The sequence below is a fragment of the Anarhichas minor genome, unplaced genomic scaffold (genome assembly GCF_050575085.1).
Source record: "Anarhichas minor isolate MPS153535 unplaced genomic scaffold, ASM5057508v1 ptg000136l, whole genome shotgun sequence".
Lineage (NCBI taxonomy): Eukaryota > Metazoa > Chordata > Actinopteri > Perciformes > Anarhichadidae > Anarhichas > Anarhichas minor.
Window position 1 is genome coordinate 19533610 of NW_027466582.1, and position 16674 is coordinate 19550283.

The 16674-nt window shown below is 45.0% G+C and overlaps 1 protein-coding gene across 1 annotated transcript in view; it reads left to right on the forward strand.

Moving 5' to 3' along the window:
• The window catches only part of cdc42bpab (CDC42 binding protein kinase alpha (DMPK-like) b), a 71808-nt gene that overhangs the window by 14717 nt on the left and 40417 nt on the right, over positions 1-16674 (forward strand). Inside the window, 2 exon segments of the mRNA XM_076083552.1 lie at positions 11680-11753; positions 11756-11773. Of these exon segments, the coding sequence (XP_075939667.1) occupies positions 11680-11753; positions 11756-11773 (92 nt within the window).

The following is a 16674-nucleotide window of genomic DNA, read 5'->3' on the forward strand; positions in this document are numbered from 1 at the left end:
CGGCGTTAGCTGGTATCTAGGTGTCCGCCCGCTCCTGCAGCTTACACCGCTGGACCTGAGCTCATGGATAAGTCTTAAATGGATAAGGCTGGAGTTTCCCCTGCCTGATTAACTCTTGGATGGCTCCTTTAATTGGTCGCCCAGTCAATTGAATCAAAATGTATGGATTTACTGCCATGTCAATTCATGAATGGATAACGGTAGTAGTGCGGGTTCTTTGATTTTGTGCTTTTAGAAGATGCTCTGCCTCTCTTCCTACCAGTTGTTGTGTAGGGCGGAGGAGCATAGATGAAGACAGCTTCTTATCTAATCTGTGTGTGTGATATAAACATGGGTAGTTTGTCTTGGGTAACAGCATGGAGAAGTAGCAGGCCCTGCCCTGATCAGCTCTCTGCCTGTCTATCATGTATCATCGCTTTGAAATATCATTCTTATTTTTGAGGTCACATGTGTGCCTCCCTCCTGCTCTGAGGGAAGGCCCGTCCTAACACGCCCAGCTGTTGCCAGATGCATATTTTCAGGATACGTTTGGTTACAAGTCCCAGCACTGACACCTTTCTTCTGCAGGTTATAATTTGTAGCCTGGTTGTCTTTTATTTACTTCTGTTTTTTGCAGCGATGGGGACTGGTTGTCCAGCAGGAGTTTTTTAAATTACGTTTTATTTATTGACCCATACTCGTACTTCATTCTCCATCATACACATTTCGTCAAAACAAGACATGCATCATATATTAATCCAATATCAGTTTTTTAGAGAGAAAATGAGCACGTCACCCTGTGAATACACACCTTTGCATGTGTATAAGTAGGCGGTGTAGTTATACTGTCATGGACATTTCAGTGTTTTCTGAAATGTCCCTCCTTCCACTCCATCTTTTCTTTCCTCTCTTTACTCCTCCCCTCTTCCCTTTTCTCTTCCCGTCCTCCTCTTTCTTCTCTGTCGTCTTTTTGTTTTCTCTTCTGTTCTCTCCCTTCCCTTTTTGTTCTCCCCTCTCTCCTCCTTTTACCTTTCCTCATCTCCTTTACTTGCGACCTGTCATTCCCCTTTTTAATCCATGCCAGATCCATTTAAGTTTCCTTATTATTGTTATCCACTTCACTGTTGCTTTAAAGGTCTTAACAAATGCCTGCTGGATGCTTTCATTCATTTATAGCATGGGTGGTCCCGATGGGAATCAAACCCTTACATGGTGCAATGTCAGTGCTGGGCCGTACCAGTCGAGCCGTAGCTTAGTAACCCCCCCCCCCCCCTCATTTTCCATCCAGAGTGGAAATACATCAGAAAGGATGAGCCCAGAAAAGGCAGTAGGAACCTCGCTCTGTGATATCTGTCGGGATGTTGTGACATGGTGCCGGAACACCACTGGCAGTAAAGTCTTACTTTTGTTTAAGTGACGGGTGACTTTTTCATTTGACTGCTCTTTAAATCCGTACGGTGCTGCTGGAAGTTGACGAGGAGCCACCGAGCGGCTACATTCTTGTTCCAGCACTCTGCCAGCTCCATTTTTACGCACTCGCTGTTGGAAAACGTTGTCCGGGTTGCTGAACATTCCCACAGCACAGGACGTCTTGGTATTGCTAGCTCTGGCTCTTGTAACCGCCCTGTAGTGTTTTTCCTCTCAGGCCAATGAAGGCACTCAGAGGCCGCCATAAAGTCATGTTTGTTGGATGGAGCAGCAAGTGTTTCTGCTGGAGTGAAGATGGAGTCAGGACAAACGTCACATATTATAGATAATGCAGTCAGGACTGTTTTAGTACAAAAAATAGTTCACTTTGTACTTTTAATATCTTAAAGTCCTTCTAAATGGATCCTTTTTGGATAACATTTTTAAATGTGTCACCTCATTAGCAGACCTCCCTGTTATTTATCCACCATGTCTTTAAGTTTTACACAGAGGGCCACTTTGAAGTGTGATATGTCCATTTTTGGCACTTAATTGGTACACCACATCCAACTTCACTGATGGCAGCTGAAAGTATTATTCATTGCAGGCAACACAGTCCTGCTAGTCTAAATAACGGAGCTGACACCGAACACACGGAGGTTGCATTGAATTACAATATGATGCGTTCAAGGAAGGTAAATTACAGCGGTTACCATAATGTGTTCAAATGTAATTTAGTAAAATTGTGTTTTTGTTGAGAAACAGCCATTAATATAAAATAGAATATAAACCTTTTTGTCTTTAACGCACCGGTATCGGAATCTGTACCGGGGAGGAAAAAGTAGTATCGGAGCATCTCTAGTAATGATACTCGTGCAGTTCCTGTTTGCCATTGAGTCATCACTTGCTGACTCCACGGAGGTGAAGATGAGTCCGGTTGTAACGTTAGTATGTCCAGCATCAAGCAGCGAAAATGATTTGCAGTCAATGAGCCGTGACTTATAACTGCTGGCTGTGGACGTCATGCTGGAGTCTGCAGAGCTCTAAAGCTCCGCCTCCACTGGTGCACAAAGAGCTATCACTCGTTTGTTCAACGTTTATTATTGAACATGCCGCGTGTGCAAGTTGCAGCAACTTGGACACTGCTCGTCCTTGGGTCTCCAGCAACACACCCGCCAAGAGTGAAGTAGACCGGATCAACAGTTCTCAGAATAAACGACGGACACACAGACAGAATTCCTTGCTTTATAGTTGTCCAATATAATTATAGGGAGTGATCGTATAGCATTGTTACAGTAGCATCACCTTCATAATTATCATTCAGAAAAAGGTTAAAATAAGTGAACCGTTACAATACACACCCATTATTCTTAAATGTAACAGCTATTACCACTGCTCAACCCACCCTCATCTGAGTGACCTCTGCTACAACCAATACAAACATTCAAAAGTGAAGTTATTTTGGATAACATTTTTTCGCAGTTCAGTCAGTAAATTGTCTTCAATGCATTCAGCATTATCTATGTGACTTGAATTGTGTGGCACCATCCCACTGTCTTATCCCAGCCATCTTTGTGTTACTACCACCAGCAGAGGAACAATGCAGCACCTGGTGCCTCTGCCACCTCCAGAGTGGCAGACAGCAGGGAAACCCAGCCAAGCTCCTTTCATAGCCTCTCTTTATCTGCAGATGGTATCGGGATGCCTTGTTGTGTCAATGGACTTGTTTGCCATGTGGGTTGAACAGGTCCGTGTGCGGGCTTGGAGGATTCATTGAAGTACTGGGAACACTTCCTGTGCAGACAGCAGAAAGTGATGCAGCGAGGCCCGGGTGTATGCTCACTGCAGCAGTCTCTGCACTGTAGCACACACTATGCCTGACCTATTGTTTTGTCAAGCCCCGCCTCCCCCCTCTTCTTTTGGTGTTTGTGGTTTCTTAATATTTTGGGAACATCCTGTTTGTGTGCTTAATGCCGTGGGGCACAGATTGTTTAGTTTAAAGCCATCTGACCACTCCTGCCCTCTTATTAGTGCGACAGGACAAGAAAGACAGACCGAAGCAGAAACACCCAGAGAGGGGGAGGGGCTGAGGCCAGCGGCCCAATGAGAGAAGAGAGGAGGAAGCGTGGACATGTAGGAAAAAGAGATGAAGGGATGGAAAGAGAGATGGGTAGGGATGACGGTGAAAGGAAAACAGCAGTGAGGGGAACTTGGGGTTGGGGGGGGGGGGGGCGTTAATGCAGACAGACAGACAGCATTGGGAATTCTGGTGATGCTGGTGTGCAGCCTAGCATTAAATGCAATTTAATGCTCCGAGGCATGTTTACGCGCTATGTAAGTGATTCCCTGTTTGCCCTTCGTGAGCTTCCGGTGCTTATCATTGGTTTAATGGCTCACCCCCCCTCCCTGTCAGCTGACGTCCATCTTATGTGGCAGAACCTGCGTCGGGCCGCTGTCCTTGCCCCTTGGCACCGCCTGTGGGTGTGAGAGAGCGAGGCACGGAAAGGCCCTTTCTTGGGGTTGGTCGGGTCTACACACACACACACACACACACACACACACACACACACACACACACACACACACACACATCTGTCAGGAGAAGCTCTGGCTGTGACATAAAGGGGCCTGCTTCTATTTCTACCTGTAATTCAGCTAATTTACTGGATGTTTTCAAGCTACTTTCATTTGGATCGCTTAAAGGGCTGCGTGTTTGAAGTGCTGCTGCCAGCGAGCCTCCCTCCCCTTTAAAGGACTAGCTTTTAGAATCACACAGCTTTAATATTGCCTTTGATGACCTTGGTGTGCTCTTTATTCAGTCGTTGTTTTCTGGCCTTTATTCAACAGGAAGTACTTTTGTAATAAGGCAGCTCTTATTTCTAGGAGACCAAAAGCTGTAAGAAGTATAAGAAGTACGACACGAAGTATAAGAAGTACGACACGATGGAACAGTTTTTAACTTTGGTATTTTTTCCAAATAAAAAAAACTACAACAAATAAATACTTTTCCTTCATGGAGTGAGGTAAGCAATAAGCACATTTTGGGATAGTGTCAGGAATGATGAGATGATTTGCTTGACACAGTGGCATTGTCATGTTGCATACGTAGCCATTTTGAATGGGAAGGTAATGCAGCAGACAGCTGGCCCTCAGCATCATTATGCTGCGACCATATGATCTCACAGGAAAACTGCCTCTGTGACTTTTCTAAACATGTTTTCTAATCATTACATTCCAGATTCCTAGAGGCAGTGAATGCATGTTTTCCATCCGCTGTGTTCATCGGTTGTCACACTAAATCATAAAAAACATTTAATAAAAAACAATTATTCAGACCTATCATTTGGTCCCTTTTTGTGACGGGGAGCCAAAGTTTACTCTGGTCGAGGAAAGCTCCCAGCCTGCTGCTGAGGTGTTCGCTCCCTCCAGCCGTCCCACCACGGTCGGATGGAAGCAAAGGCCATCACAGGGTCTCTTACTCTCCTCTCTGCCATTCTCCCTCTTCATGTCATATCCTGAACCCCCCCCCCCCCCCCCCCCTCCCCCCCATCTCCCCTTTCTGTCTTGCGAGCGGCATTTTTGTGACGTTACCTCACTGTGGTTGTAAATAATCCCCGTTATGGCTTCCAGATGGTCCTCCGTCCCACTCTGGAATCGGGGATGGGGTTTGAGGGTTTGAGGGTTTGTAAGGGTCGGACACTTACTGTAACCGGCTCAGCTGCCGACTGGGTCCAAGTATGTGAAGCCTTCACTGTCTCTCGTCTCCCTGTCCTGCCCAAGTTCCCACGAGCTGGATTTGATTTGTATTTTCCACTCTTCTTCTCGTTTCGTTTCTATTTCTCAAGAGAGGAGTCAGCGGCCGGCCATGTGTATTATCAGTCAGACAGACTAACATCTGATATCATACCACCCAAAATCACTGAACTAGTTTTCATCAAGACTACAGGAGCTGTATTTAGGTAGAATTACTGATTCCTTTCTTTGATCAGCCCCGCGCACTGACGCTCGTCTCTAGTCAGAGTCTCTGATCTAAACTTTCATCCCAAAGGTTTTATGGTGCAGTTGGTAATTAAAAAAATGAAAATGTTGAAACTCTAATAAAATTCCGCCAACAATCAATAAATCAAATGCTCTGACAAAAAAAGCATGTGGTATCTGTGGCTGTTGCAGGACTGTAATAGGCCTGTGCACTCAATGCGAGTCACTGGAGTCTTCCACGAGCTGCTAGCATGACAGCTGTCGGTACTAACAATATCCATGTTCTTTATCATTATTTTGGGGGAGTGGCTTAGAGGGAAAGCCAGAAGAGGAGGGCTGTCAGTGTTGCCGACGTTGCGACTTTCTTGCGAGATTTAGCGACTTTTGGAGCGAGTGCTGCTAGCTACTGTCATTGTAAAAGAGTTGGTAACACTAGACTTAGTTTTTAGGTCAGATGAGATTTTCTCAAGATTAACAACCCCAGCCTTAAAATGATCAACTTTATAGTTTTGATTCAGGCTCCACTGTTACTTCAATGTGTCGAATACATATTTGATGTTCCATCTGGGTAAGCTACCCATTATCAGAGGACTCGGATCGGGATCTGGGCCAAAACAAACGTGGTAGGGACATCTCTAGGACGTATGAGATTTGGGTCATTCCAATGGGGATTACATTTCTCAAAAATTGATAGTTACTGAAAGAAAATAAATTATTTTGTTTCTTCTGCATCTCAGAGTTGGTGTGGATTGATACATTCATAAAATAAAATGCAAAATAAGCGTTTGAGTGTAATCGATTTAAGTACAAAGTGGGTGTGGATTGCCCCTCTTTATTCATTTCTCTTCTTATTTTCCCTCGCTGATTCACATGTCTACTCAACTTGCATCAACTACCGCGGGAAGCCATGGAATACATACCCTGGTATGTAGATACCTGGAAGGGCATGACTAACGTAGCCGCACACAAACGGTTCCTCTCTGACGTACACACGGTAACGCACACATGCCCTGTGGTTGCTTTGCTTGAGTAAGATTGAAGTTATGTCTACAGTTTTCTCTGTGAGAAATCATCTAAAAGCTTTGTGTGGAGCTCGCTCTGCATGCAGACTTTACATTGAAGTCCTCTGCAGCGTACATCTGCTCTGGGACTGAGGGAAGGAATCAGACTGTATGCGTCGGGTGACTGTTTGTTTTCCTGTGAGCCATTTTGCACTTAAGAACACAGAACACGACACGCAACAATCCCTTGCCATGCTCGCAGTGTATTGTAATACTTTAAATAGTTCACTCTTCTGAAAATGACAGCAGGGGAAACGGTGACTAAATTTAGGGTTGGTTGAAAAAAACAACAAGACTTGTTTCCGACTATTCCAAATAAACAATGTAGTTCCGCCTGGCGCTGAATCACACACATGGCAATGTTGGAGACATTGTAATCCTTGCTGCACTCATGACACACGGACGAGCTTCCCACGAACACACCCAGGAGACACGGCATGGAAGAGACCCAGCTCCGAGGCCCGCTGTGAGCACCGAGCATGTCATTTGCGGGTCGGCTGCTAAGTGAACACACTTGCCTGCAGTTACCGAGTTTCACACAAGAGCGGCTCAGACGGTACGGAGCAAAATGGGCCTGATAAGCACGCAGCGTTTTGGGGCTGAACCAGTCTGGCTATGCGGATTAGCTGGCGTCACTCGTGTTTTTCCAGTTTCACTGCATCCTAAGGCCCACACTACCCAACATGTGCTGCACGTGTATGTGTCCTCCAGTGTGTTTGTGTGTCTATGAACTCATACAGTGTCTGCGGATGGTCGTCTCCCCCACAAAGCATGTTGTACATTAATGTAACTGTCATCTGTGGCTCACTTGCCCTGCACATTGCAAAAGCTTCTGCAGACAAAGAGCTCCAGTTGGATAGTCACTTTCCCAAGCGTTGCCAGGGGTTTCCTAACACACCTTGTCATAGCAACGGTTGCTATGTTTAGGCCTACCTGTGTATTTTGCCAGTAAGTTCAGATGTATGACACCACTGTTTGGTATTTTTCTGTTGTAAAAAAGGGATGCAGCACGTCACTGTGAATCCATCTCTGCAGCAGGAACAGTACAGACACACTGATCCCTGGGTAAACGAGCTCAGCGAGGACAGGCCGTTCTTGTTGGAGTCGGGGTGTTTCATACTGTATGTTGGCGCTGCACGCTGACATATGGGCCCGGTATTTACAAAACACTCACTTGAATTCCATGTATAAATTACAGGCCACAATAACAGGTTAATAGCCGCTGTGTGCTTCAGTAAACCACCTGCCCTCGGAGTGATGGCTGATGATTTATTTTTCCTCTCCAGAAAAGCAATTTATAGATAATCTGTTTGGCTGTGGTGTTTCTAAGGCCAAGGCGAGACATAGTCACCAGTTATGTGTCAGCTGTAGATGTAGGGAACTAGATCTTGCTGTGTGTGTGCTGTGTTGTGGACGGGGCCTGTGGGCTCCTGGCTCAGAGATGAAAGACATTTCTCATGTGGCTGGTTTAGTGGAGCTCCTGAGTCAGCATGCAGCTAGTAATCAGACTGTGTTCTCCCTCTCAGCTAGCCCGACTCCGCTCCCCCTACTCTTCGGCCTGCCAGCTCTGACTCGCACAAGCAACAGTTAAACCAGAAGTGAACGGGATACATGCAACCTTTAGCTATATAGTTAAATAACAATCCTACATCCTGCCTGGTGAGAATCAAAGCTGAGAGACGCGTTGTCGTCCCAAACAGAACTGCTCTTTTGTTGCTGAGTACAAACACCTTTAAATCGGGATGAAGCTGAATGTGAAGCACCAGCAGTGTCCAGAAATGTGTCTCTAAAATACACATGAGTCCACATGAGTTACTTTACCCCTTTAGGACAAACAATGCCCTCTGTGATGATAGCGATGGGGCAAATAGGACTGTAGAGTTTGTGCTGAATAAATGGCATTATTATTATTATTATTATTATTTACTTTGTTTGTGTTCTATATTTGCTCCTACCTTTTAAAGCTAACCTGAGAATCTAAACATCTGCACTTTAACAGTAAAAAAAACAGCCTCATTCAATGTGTTTAATCTAGCCTATTGGTTTAGTCCTCTATCATAGTTTTGTGGCTTTGTTACATGAATTAATATGAATCCAGATGGATTTAGTTGTTGACATTGTCTTTTACCCCTGGCAAACATGCCATGTCAGGTTTGGCTGAGATAGGGAACTCTGGCAGAGATTCAGTGAGAAGAATTGGACGTGCGGTGGAAATGACCACCAGCACCGAGCCAAACAGTGGTAAATCTGACTTCTTACGAGTTTGTCTGCCAGACACTTTGGCAGAATGTCCTGAATCAAAGACGTGATCATGAAATCAAACAATCCCAAATTGATAATCTTTTTAATAACGCATGCACAGAGATTACATCTTTATGTCTTGAGGTGGGTTTTTGTGGTTGGCGTTGTGCAGTAAGTCGAATTTAGAGAATGTGTTTTGCCAGCCAGCCATCTGTTTGGATGTGATGCATTGTTTCTAACATCTTAGGTCTTTCCAGGTCAGCACGCCGTACATCATCGTCTGTCCCACACTTAGTGTTTTTGTTGGAGAATGTACGGGACGCACTTGTCTGCGTGACGGCTACCTCGCTGAGCAGCTGCAGCTCGCACCCGTGTGGTGTGCGCTCAGACGGCCAGCCCTTCTTTCTACATAGTTTCTTTCATAATGTCCGTCAATAATTAAATTTCATCATAAATGTCATTTATATCTATTTTAGAAAGAAAAAGGTTATGTGCTCTTTTTTAACAATCCAGAACTCTATTAATTTATCTGTCCTGTAAATATTTCAGAATAAAAGCCTTGCATTAACAAATGAAGGGATTCTGTGCACAGAAAGACGCTGCAGGGCTTTTTATTTTGGAACAAAAACAAGTGTTGAGTTAAAAATAGATAAGAACTTTTTTTCCTGTCTGTGACATGTGCTGCAGATACACACATTGAAAGTGTAGTAATGTTGCTGGTGGGATGTCGATGTACTGTCAAAAGATCATGTTCACCGTCAGCCACACGGCACGCAGAAAGAATTGATAGAGGCCTCGAATCTCGAGAAGCGACGCAGCCGAGCCGCGCTGCCCACTGGAGAATTGTGACTGCTGTACCCTGTTAAATTGGGAGCTTAAATAGAAAGAGAGAGGGAAGTAAACACAAGTACACGTTGAGAGAGAAACAATTAGCTGTTACAGCCTGGCTCCTCATCATTTGGACTTGTGGCGATGTCTGAAGCTGGATCACTCAGGGTTGATCTACCGTTAGACACAGTTTTGATGTTTCTGTAACTGACCTTACTCTGAACACCACTGTGTATTTACGTGCGTACATGGTGGCACACTGCACTGGGCACTACTTCCCCCCCTGCCCTGTGGTCATAGCAGGCCGGGGCCAGCTGTCAGCGGAGTCGGTAAGGGAGTGTGAGAGCGGGAGGTTGTTGAGCTGAGTGACCTGTGTGTTTAATTTCTCTGCATGTGTCACAGCGGGAGAACGTCCTTCTCCTCAACACTGGAGGTTCTGTAAAGTCGTGACGACCAGATGAGATTAGCATGATGTCTGGCCAGTTAGGGAGTGTGGATAAGCCTGACTGGTGGTCAGCTCTCACTCACACACACACACACACACACACACACACACAGACCGAAGCAGCAACCGAAAACCAAAAGTGTGTTTGTATGGCAGATGGAGATTTTGTTAACCAAAAGAGCTACTATGTGTAAGTGAACGCTTGTTTGTCTGTATGCTAACAATGCTAAATTCTAGACAGGCAGCATACTTTTCAAAACGTTACGGTGTACTTCTCTTTGTTGTCAGACGATCGGAGTATCGGTGTAACCAGAATGCTGACCCTGTGAACTTGCAGCCAATCCAGGTTGTCCTCGGCATGCTGGGATCATGTAAACCAGGAAGTGGTTGAATAGCTCTCCACAAATGAGGGAAACGCTGACTTTGTCAGCCGTAGATGGAATCTGTTGAGCTTTGTGAGAGAACGCCGGCGACTCTCGCAGATCCCTCCCAAGTCCCTTTTTTCCCACCAGGAGCCACAACCTGAGGCGTAACAATAGCTAGCTTTATCATCTAGCCTCCCTGTGTCCGGTGCTCGTGCTACACAGAGGGGTCCAGGTGGTCACTAACACTTTGATAAAGTGCATTTACAATGGCATGGCAGCCTTTAGCGAGGTACGGGAATATTGTGGTTCCATAGAGGCTGATCACGTGACTAGCACAAGCATGTTTCCGTGTGCCTGGCTCATAGGATTAGGGGACATTTCTTCATTTTGGGTTCCTGACACAGAAAATGCCCAAAACCTTCCATCTGAGTCCACTGACGGATCAGAGGAATGTGCTGATAAGAGGAACGTGTAAATTATATTCAGGGTTTCCCCCATGTAATGTGAACGCAGCAGTGTGTGTACAATGTATTTGTCGGCGAATGAATGTTACAAACCTTCCAGATCCAAGCTAAGCTCCTGTGTCTTGCTTGCCACCCGCTGATTAAAGTGAAGGGGGGGTTAGCCCCGAACTTGGCGACAACAGCCCAGGCTCACAGCTGCTTACTTAAGGTGGACCTGTTTATATTCTCATTTTCGTGACGAGCCCATCACCAGCTTTCACCAGTAACAGGACTATTTTTATTTAGTTTTTTAGTAAGAAGAATAGATTGTTATTCATTTAAATGTCTACAAGAGCCCAGTGATGAAATAGTCAAATCATATTTTAGATGCTTTTTGTGAGTTTATATGAATGTATAAATTGGGCATATGGTATTGTCTCATATCGATCACAGGCCTCTGAATTAAATTGAATAAATCAAAATGTATCGTGGCAGACTTTATGAGATCAGCAAATACTTTATCACTGTCCAAAGAATGCATTTAGTACCGTGATGAAGCTTGTGATAATTGGTTGACTGACCTCCATCTCCTGTCTGATCACAGCTATTGATAAAACAAGTCCAGCTGGTCAATATGACCATCAAACGAGCTTTGACTCAATGGTGACAGTCAAAGTAACTTCAGTCTGGTGTCTGACCTGCAGTGCAGCTCTATGCTCTTTTCTCACACATCAACACCCAATTCTGATTGATTTTCTTTTTCCACCAACTTGTAAAGACACCGAAGGTTTTCTTTTTTCCCGCTGCTAAACCAACGTACGATGTGATCGACCGATCACCCCGAAGCATCTCATCTCACTATCGATGCCCTTTTGTGTTCTGACTTCACATTTGTCCTCTTTGCCTAAAGTGTGTCTCTCTTCTCCCTACAGCCAAACCCTTCACTTCCAAAGTGAAGCAGATGCGCCTGCACAAGGAGGACTTTGAGATCCTGAAGGTGATTGGACGCGAGGAGCGTTCGGAGAGGTACTGTACTTTCTGGTTTTTACACTCTCCTTAACCAAGCAGCAATCCATTACCTAACACATTGAGAACCCGCAATTTGGTTTTTCCTCTTGTTCTCTTTGGGACAAGAAGCAGGTGTTAAGGGTTAATTTGGTGTTTTCTTTTTGTCTACTTGTCTGTTTTGACAGGAGACATCTTTGTGACAATAGCTGCCATTAACCGGCTGTATTGTGTTGTACCCTTAGACCTTAATACCCGAGTTATGAAGAGCAAGTGGTGTTGTGTTGGATGGTGGATCACTTTCTGCTGCATTCCAGCAGCAGTGAGTCGTATTGCTCTGCTGCATGAGCATGACTCTACTTGCAGCTTGAAAAAAACAAACAAAGTAGTTCTTCTTTCACATTAAATCCAGGAACAGTGTGCCAGTGAAATCATGCAGTTTGCGCTACTTCCTTTTTGCTCCAATGCACTTCCGTAGGGAGGTTTGCATGCATGTGTCACTGGGTTTCAGGTAATGTCAAAGCTGGGGAATGTCGGAGGGACAGGTACTGTGCTCCTGCAGCCAAGACCCCTACATAAAGTTGGTGTCCTGCAAGGACATCATGTCCTCGCACTGCCAGTTTTTTCACCATTGTGCAGAATCGTCTTGACAATCGCACGTCCCATCTTCATCAGAGGTTTTGTTGTGTTTCAGCACTGAATTGATCACCCTGTGCTACACCCTTCCAAACACCGAGTCTCTCAAAGTGTTAGTCCTCATCTGTACAAACAGGTTAGCGAATTCCTGAGTTGTTTTGAATCACTCGCAGGTGGAGAGAGACAGAGGAGGATGCAGGTAGATTTGGGCACACCTGCCCTGCCAGCATGGAGCTGCAGTACCAAATCAGAAAAAAGAAGTGTGTGTGTGTGTGTGTGTGTGTGTGTGTGTGTGTGTGTGTGTGTGTGTGTGTGTGTGTGTGTGTGTGTGTGTGTGTGTGTGTGTGTGTGTGTGTGTGTGTGTGTGTGTGTGTGTGTGTGTGTGTGTGTGTGTGTGTGTGTGTGTGTGTGTGTGTGTGTGTGTGTGTGTGTGTGTGTGTTCTATGAACCGTGCTGCCTTGTGGTAACATTCCAGTGCCTTCTCACCAAGTCAGCTGTGCTAGAGCCACATTTGTGCGTTCTCCCCATGGCTCTGCGTTGAGGATACTCTCACAGCGTGTTGTACTGTGGACGTTCATGTGATGGCATATTAAACAGAAAGAAAAATAACTCGGGTGGAATTAGGAGCTTGTGGCCAAAGCTCGATGTAGTTGAAAAGAGTTGTCTGCATCTGGACAGAAGACAAGTTCTTTTTTTTTTGCTCTTATTGTTGACTGCATTTATAGTTTATTATCTTTCTTTCCTTTGGCTAATCGTAGATATGAAGGCAGGACTTGCTCAAATTGTTCTCTGCAGCAGTTTGACAGAACAAGTTCAGTGTTGAAAACCACCAATGACATTTAGCAAGTTATTCTTCGTGGCTGTTTGGATCATAAAGTTAGGAAGGCTTACTGTATTCTAGTTGGATGACGGTAATAACAGCCATGTGACCAGAGGTGTGAATCTTCACCGGCCTCATGACTCCACTAGGTTCTCCATGCATCTCATCCCATATCACTGCACACATGGCTACGTTCTCTAAAATTCATACAAGCAGTCAGAATCACCTGAACTCAACAACAGCAGACTCCAACGTTCGATCATATAAAAGTCTTTTCAATACCGGCATCTATGTGAGCCTCCTCAGTACATAAACACAAAACATAATACGGAGAGTGTGTGACACACACTCCCAGAACTGATGGAATCGTTATTTAACTTGTCCTTTGCAAGTGCCTTCATCATTTCAAGTGTTAATTGTAAAAAATAAATGTTAAATGAAAGCAAAACACAGTGAAGACTCACTCTGAGCTGAAATGAAACCAAACGTCAGTCCGTTGATGCAGAGTTGTTCACGTCCGCATCGCGATGCGTCATAGAATCAAGTCCTTTCCACACCTCTACGTCTGACCTACGGTGTTTTGGGAAGGCCTCGTGGAAATTTATAACATTTTCTGTGTCGTCAGTTTTGGAGATTTTGAAGAAAACTGAGCCCAGACCTGAGCCTGAAGCATGGGAACAGAGAGACACAGAGTTGAAAAGAGACAGAGACAGAGATAGAGACTAACCCAGATGGACAGACACAGGAAAGCAAAGTACAGAACAAATACTTGAGTCAGAAGGGAGGGAGGAGACAGATCTGGAGTGCAGGATGTTTTGATTTCATCCTCCCATTGTCAGCAGCAGGCAGGGAGACGGGCGCGTGAAGTCCGATGAATGTACCGCCCTCCTGCCTCTGAGAGGACCGGCCCCAGTAGGACTAGGTCGCCTCCTCACCAACGCAAAAGGGCCTAGTGGTGCTCGGCCCGGTGGGTCCTTTAGCTGACATTACTGCAGGAGAGAAGCCGTCGGAGGAGACGGTGCGTACAGGAGCAGCCCATAGAGGAGGGAATGAGATGCTACCAAGAGGACCAATCACAGTTGTCGTGGTCACTTCGACGCATAGTTACATTTTTGGTGCTCGTCGGTATGCATCTACACCGATTCAATGCGGGAGTTTAAACCGGCCTTTAGAGGTTCTGTTCTCAAAGGCTAGCCTTGCTTGAGGTGTATGGCACCTTGATGATTGTTGTTGTAAGTGTCTAGGTGCTGTAGCAGTTTCAGCAGATAGCTGGTGTACTCTCAGTACTTGGCCTGTGGAATAGTTAGATCAGCTGCTGTGGTTTGTTTCCAAACTGATAAAACCAAATTTGAAGCCTCAGTTGACCCTCTCCGCTGGCAAAAAAAACAACGGAAACCACAACACAAAGTAAAAGCATACAATACTTTTATCCATGAATAGTGAGGTAAACTCTCACTTAGTCCTTTCCTGAGCTCTGCAGCAGACACCAGGCTGGACAGGAAGGACAAGATGAAGAAGGAGAGAGGAAAGGAGAGATGGAGAAAAAGACAAAAACAGCCCCCCTGTCCTCCTCCGTCCCTCCTCTCCTCTGGTGAGGGATCACTAGGGGAAATCCAAACACTGCAGGAATGTTATCATTGTATTGCATTAGCAGCATTCCCCAGCTCATTTAATAGACTACAGACCCCTCTGTTGCACTGTGTGTGTGTTTGTTTCGCTTCTCGTGTGCGTGTAGGTGTGCGTGTGCATGTGCAGTGCTCTTACAAATTCCTGTCTGTTTACTTGCTTGTATTTTTTTTGTTGCTTTTTTCCCCTTCCAACTTATGCATATTTTCTAATTAACCATCAAAAAGGCCAAATAAAAGAAAAATGGGCATCTCCTTTGAGAATGAATAGAATCCTACAAGAATATGAAGGAGGCTAAAAGAAATTAGCCAGGATGTGAGTTTGCATGAGCGTGTGCTTTGGCTGTGGGCTTGCAGGGCTTTGTCACAGCAGCTCGTGCAGCTCCTTTTTTGGCCAAACGTGAAGCCGGAGCTGGGGAAGTTCGTCATGGCAGTTATCAGTGAAGGGAGAGCTGGCAGTTATGATGTTAAGACGGAACAAGAAGGGTATGATGAACAACACAAGGGTGAGCACAAGAGTGTGAACAGCTGAGCGGTCTGAGGTGGTGAAGGTGAGAAACTAACCGACAGGCTAACACTTGTAGCTACGTAAATCTCCAGCATTTACCTCACTTTGCAAATCCATCACATCGTGGGTTCAAGTTCAACTCTCCAGCTTCAGCCAGAGGAGGTCTGAAATGTGGCCAGTATTAAATGTATATAATACATATACTAAATACATAGGATGTATGGGTCCTGTGTGATGATGATGTGTTTGAAAGTGTGAAAGGGAAAACAATGGTTTTGCGGTCGTCGCGTTTCTAGCGACGCGTCTCGCTCTGAACAGGGCGGGGCCTAAGTGGGTAAAAGCAACTAATAGAGCAGCTAGAAGTCTGGTGAGTGACGATGACGTCACTGTACCGTGATGCAGCCTTTAAAACAAGGAAAAGGCAACACTTCTGCCATATTTCCATATTACAAAATCCAAAATCTAGGGCTGCCCTCAACCAAAGAAGTTGTTAGTCCAGTAACAATCGTATGATTTTGTTGACTAATAGATTAGTTGATTTAATCAAAGGATCTGTTTAACGAAAGTTTCTTGTGTTTTCCAGAGATGTGCTTCTAGTCATTCAGCGTGGAAAAAGCATAAAGAACGACTAATGGACACATCTTAGTAAACTAGGACCAAAACAAGTTGACCAATCAACTAAAATCTAAGACAATATCTAGTCTCATGTCATGGAGATAATACCCATGTATTGCCCCAAATCTGTCCATTCACTAGGGATTCGTCCTCATTTACAAATGATTGCACACAGTGATTAGACCAGTGCTCTAGTTTTCCGCTCATAATGCAGACTTTGCTAGCAGGAAGCATGAATCACATTTAAGTATCCAGCGCTGTGCGTTAAGAGTGTGGATGTGGATCCAGGTGGAGCGCATCTGTTGGCCTTTTAGGGCAGGACTTTAGTGTCCGTGGTCACTTCCTGTCCCCTGCTTGGCTCTCCTCTGCTTTCCCCTTCTTCTCTACATTCTGTCCTTTTCTTCACCTCCGCGTCTCCTTCCTCCCATCTCGTTTCCTCTTTCTCCTCCTGTCCTTTTCCAATCATCTCTTCTGTTACTCTTCCTTTTCAACTTCTTTCATTCAGGGTGGTGTCCTGAGATGATCTCTGGTTCTTGTACTGTTTTACTACAACACAGCTTTTTCAAAGAAGGAAAATTGTAATCTGTATTGTTTTTTTGTAGTTTGGTATCGTTAGTACTCATGAAGATTTAAGGGTTTTTTGTTTCACTTCTAAATTGTATGCTTGTTGTTTTTGGAGCTGTGAAATATGATCACATGTGATATACCATCGTGTCCA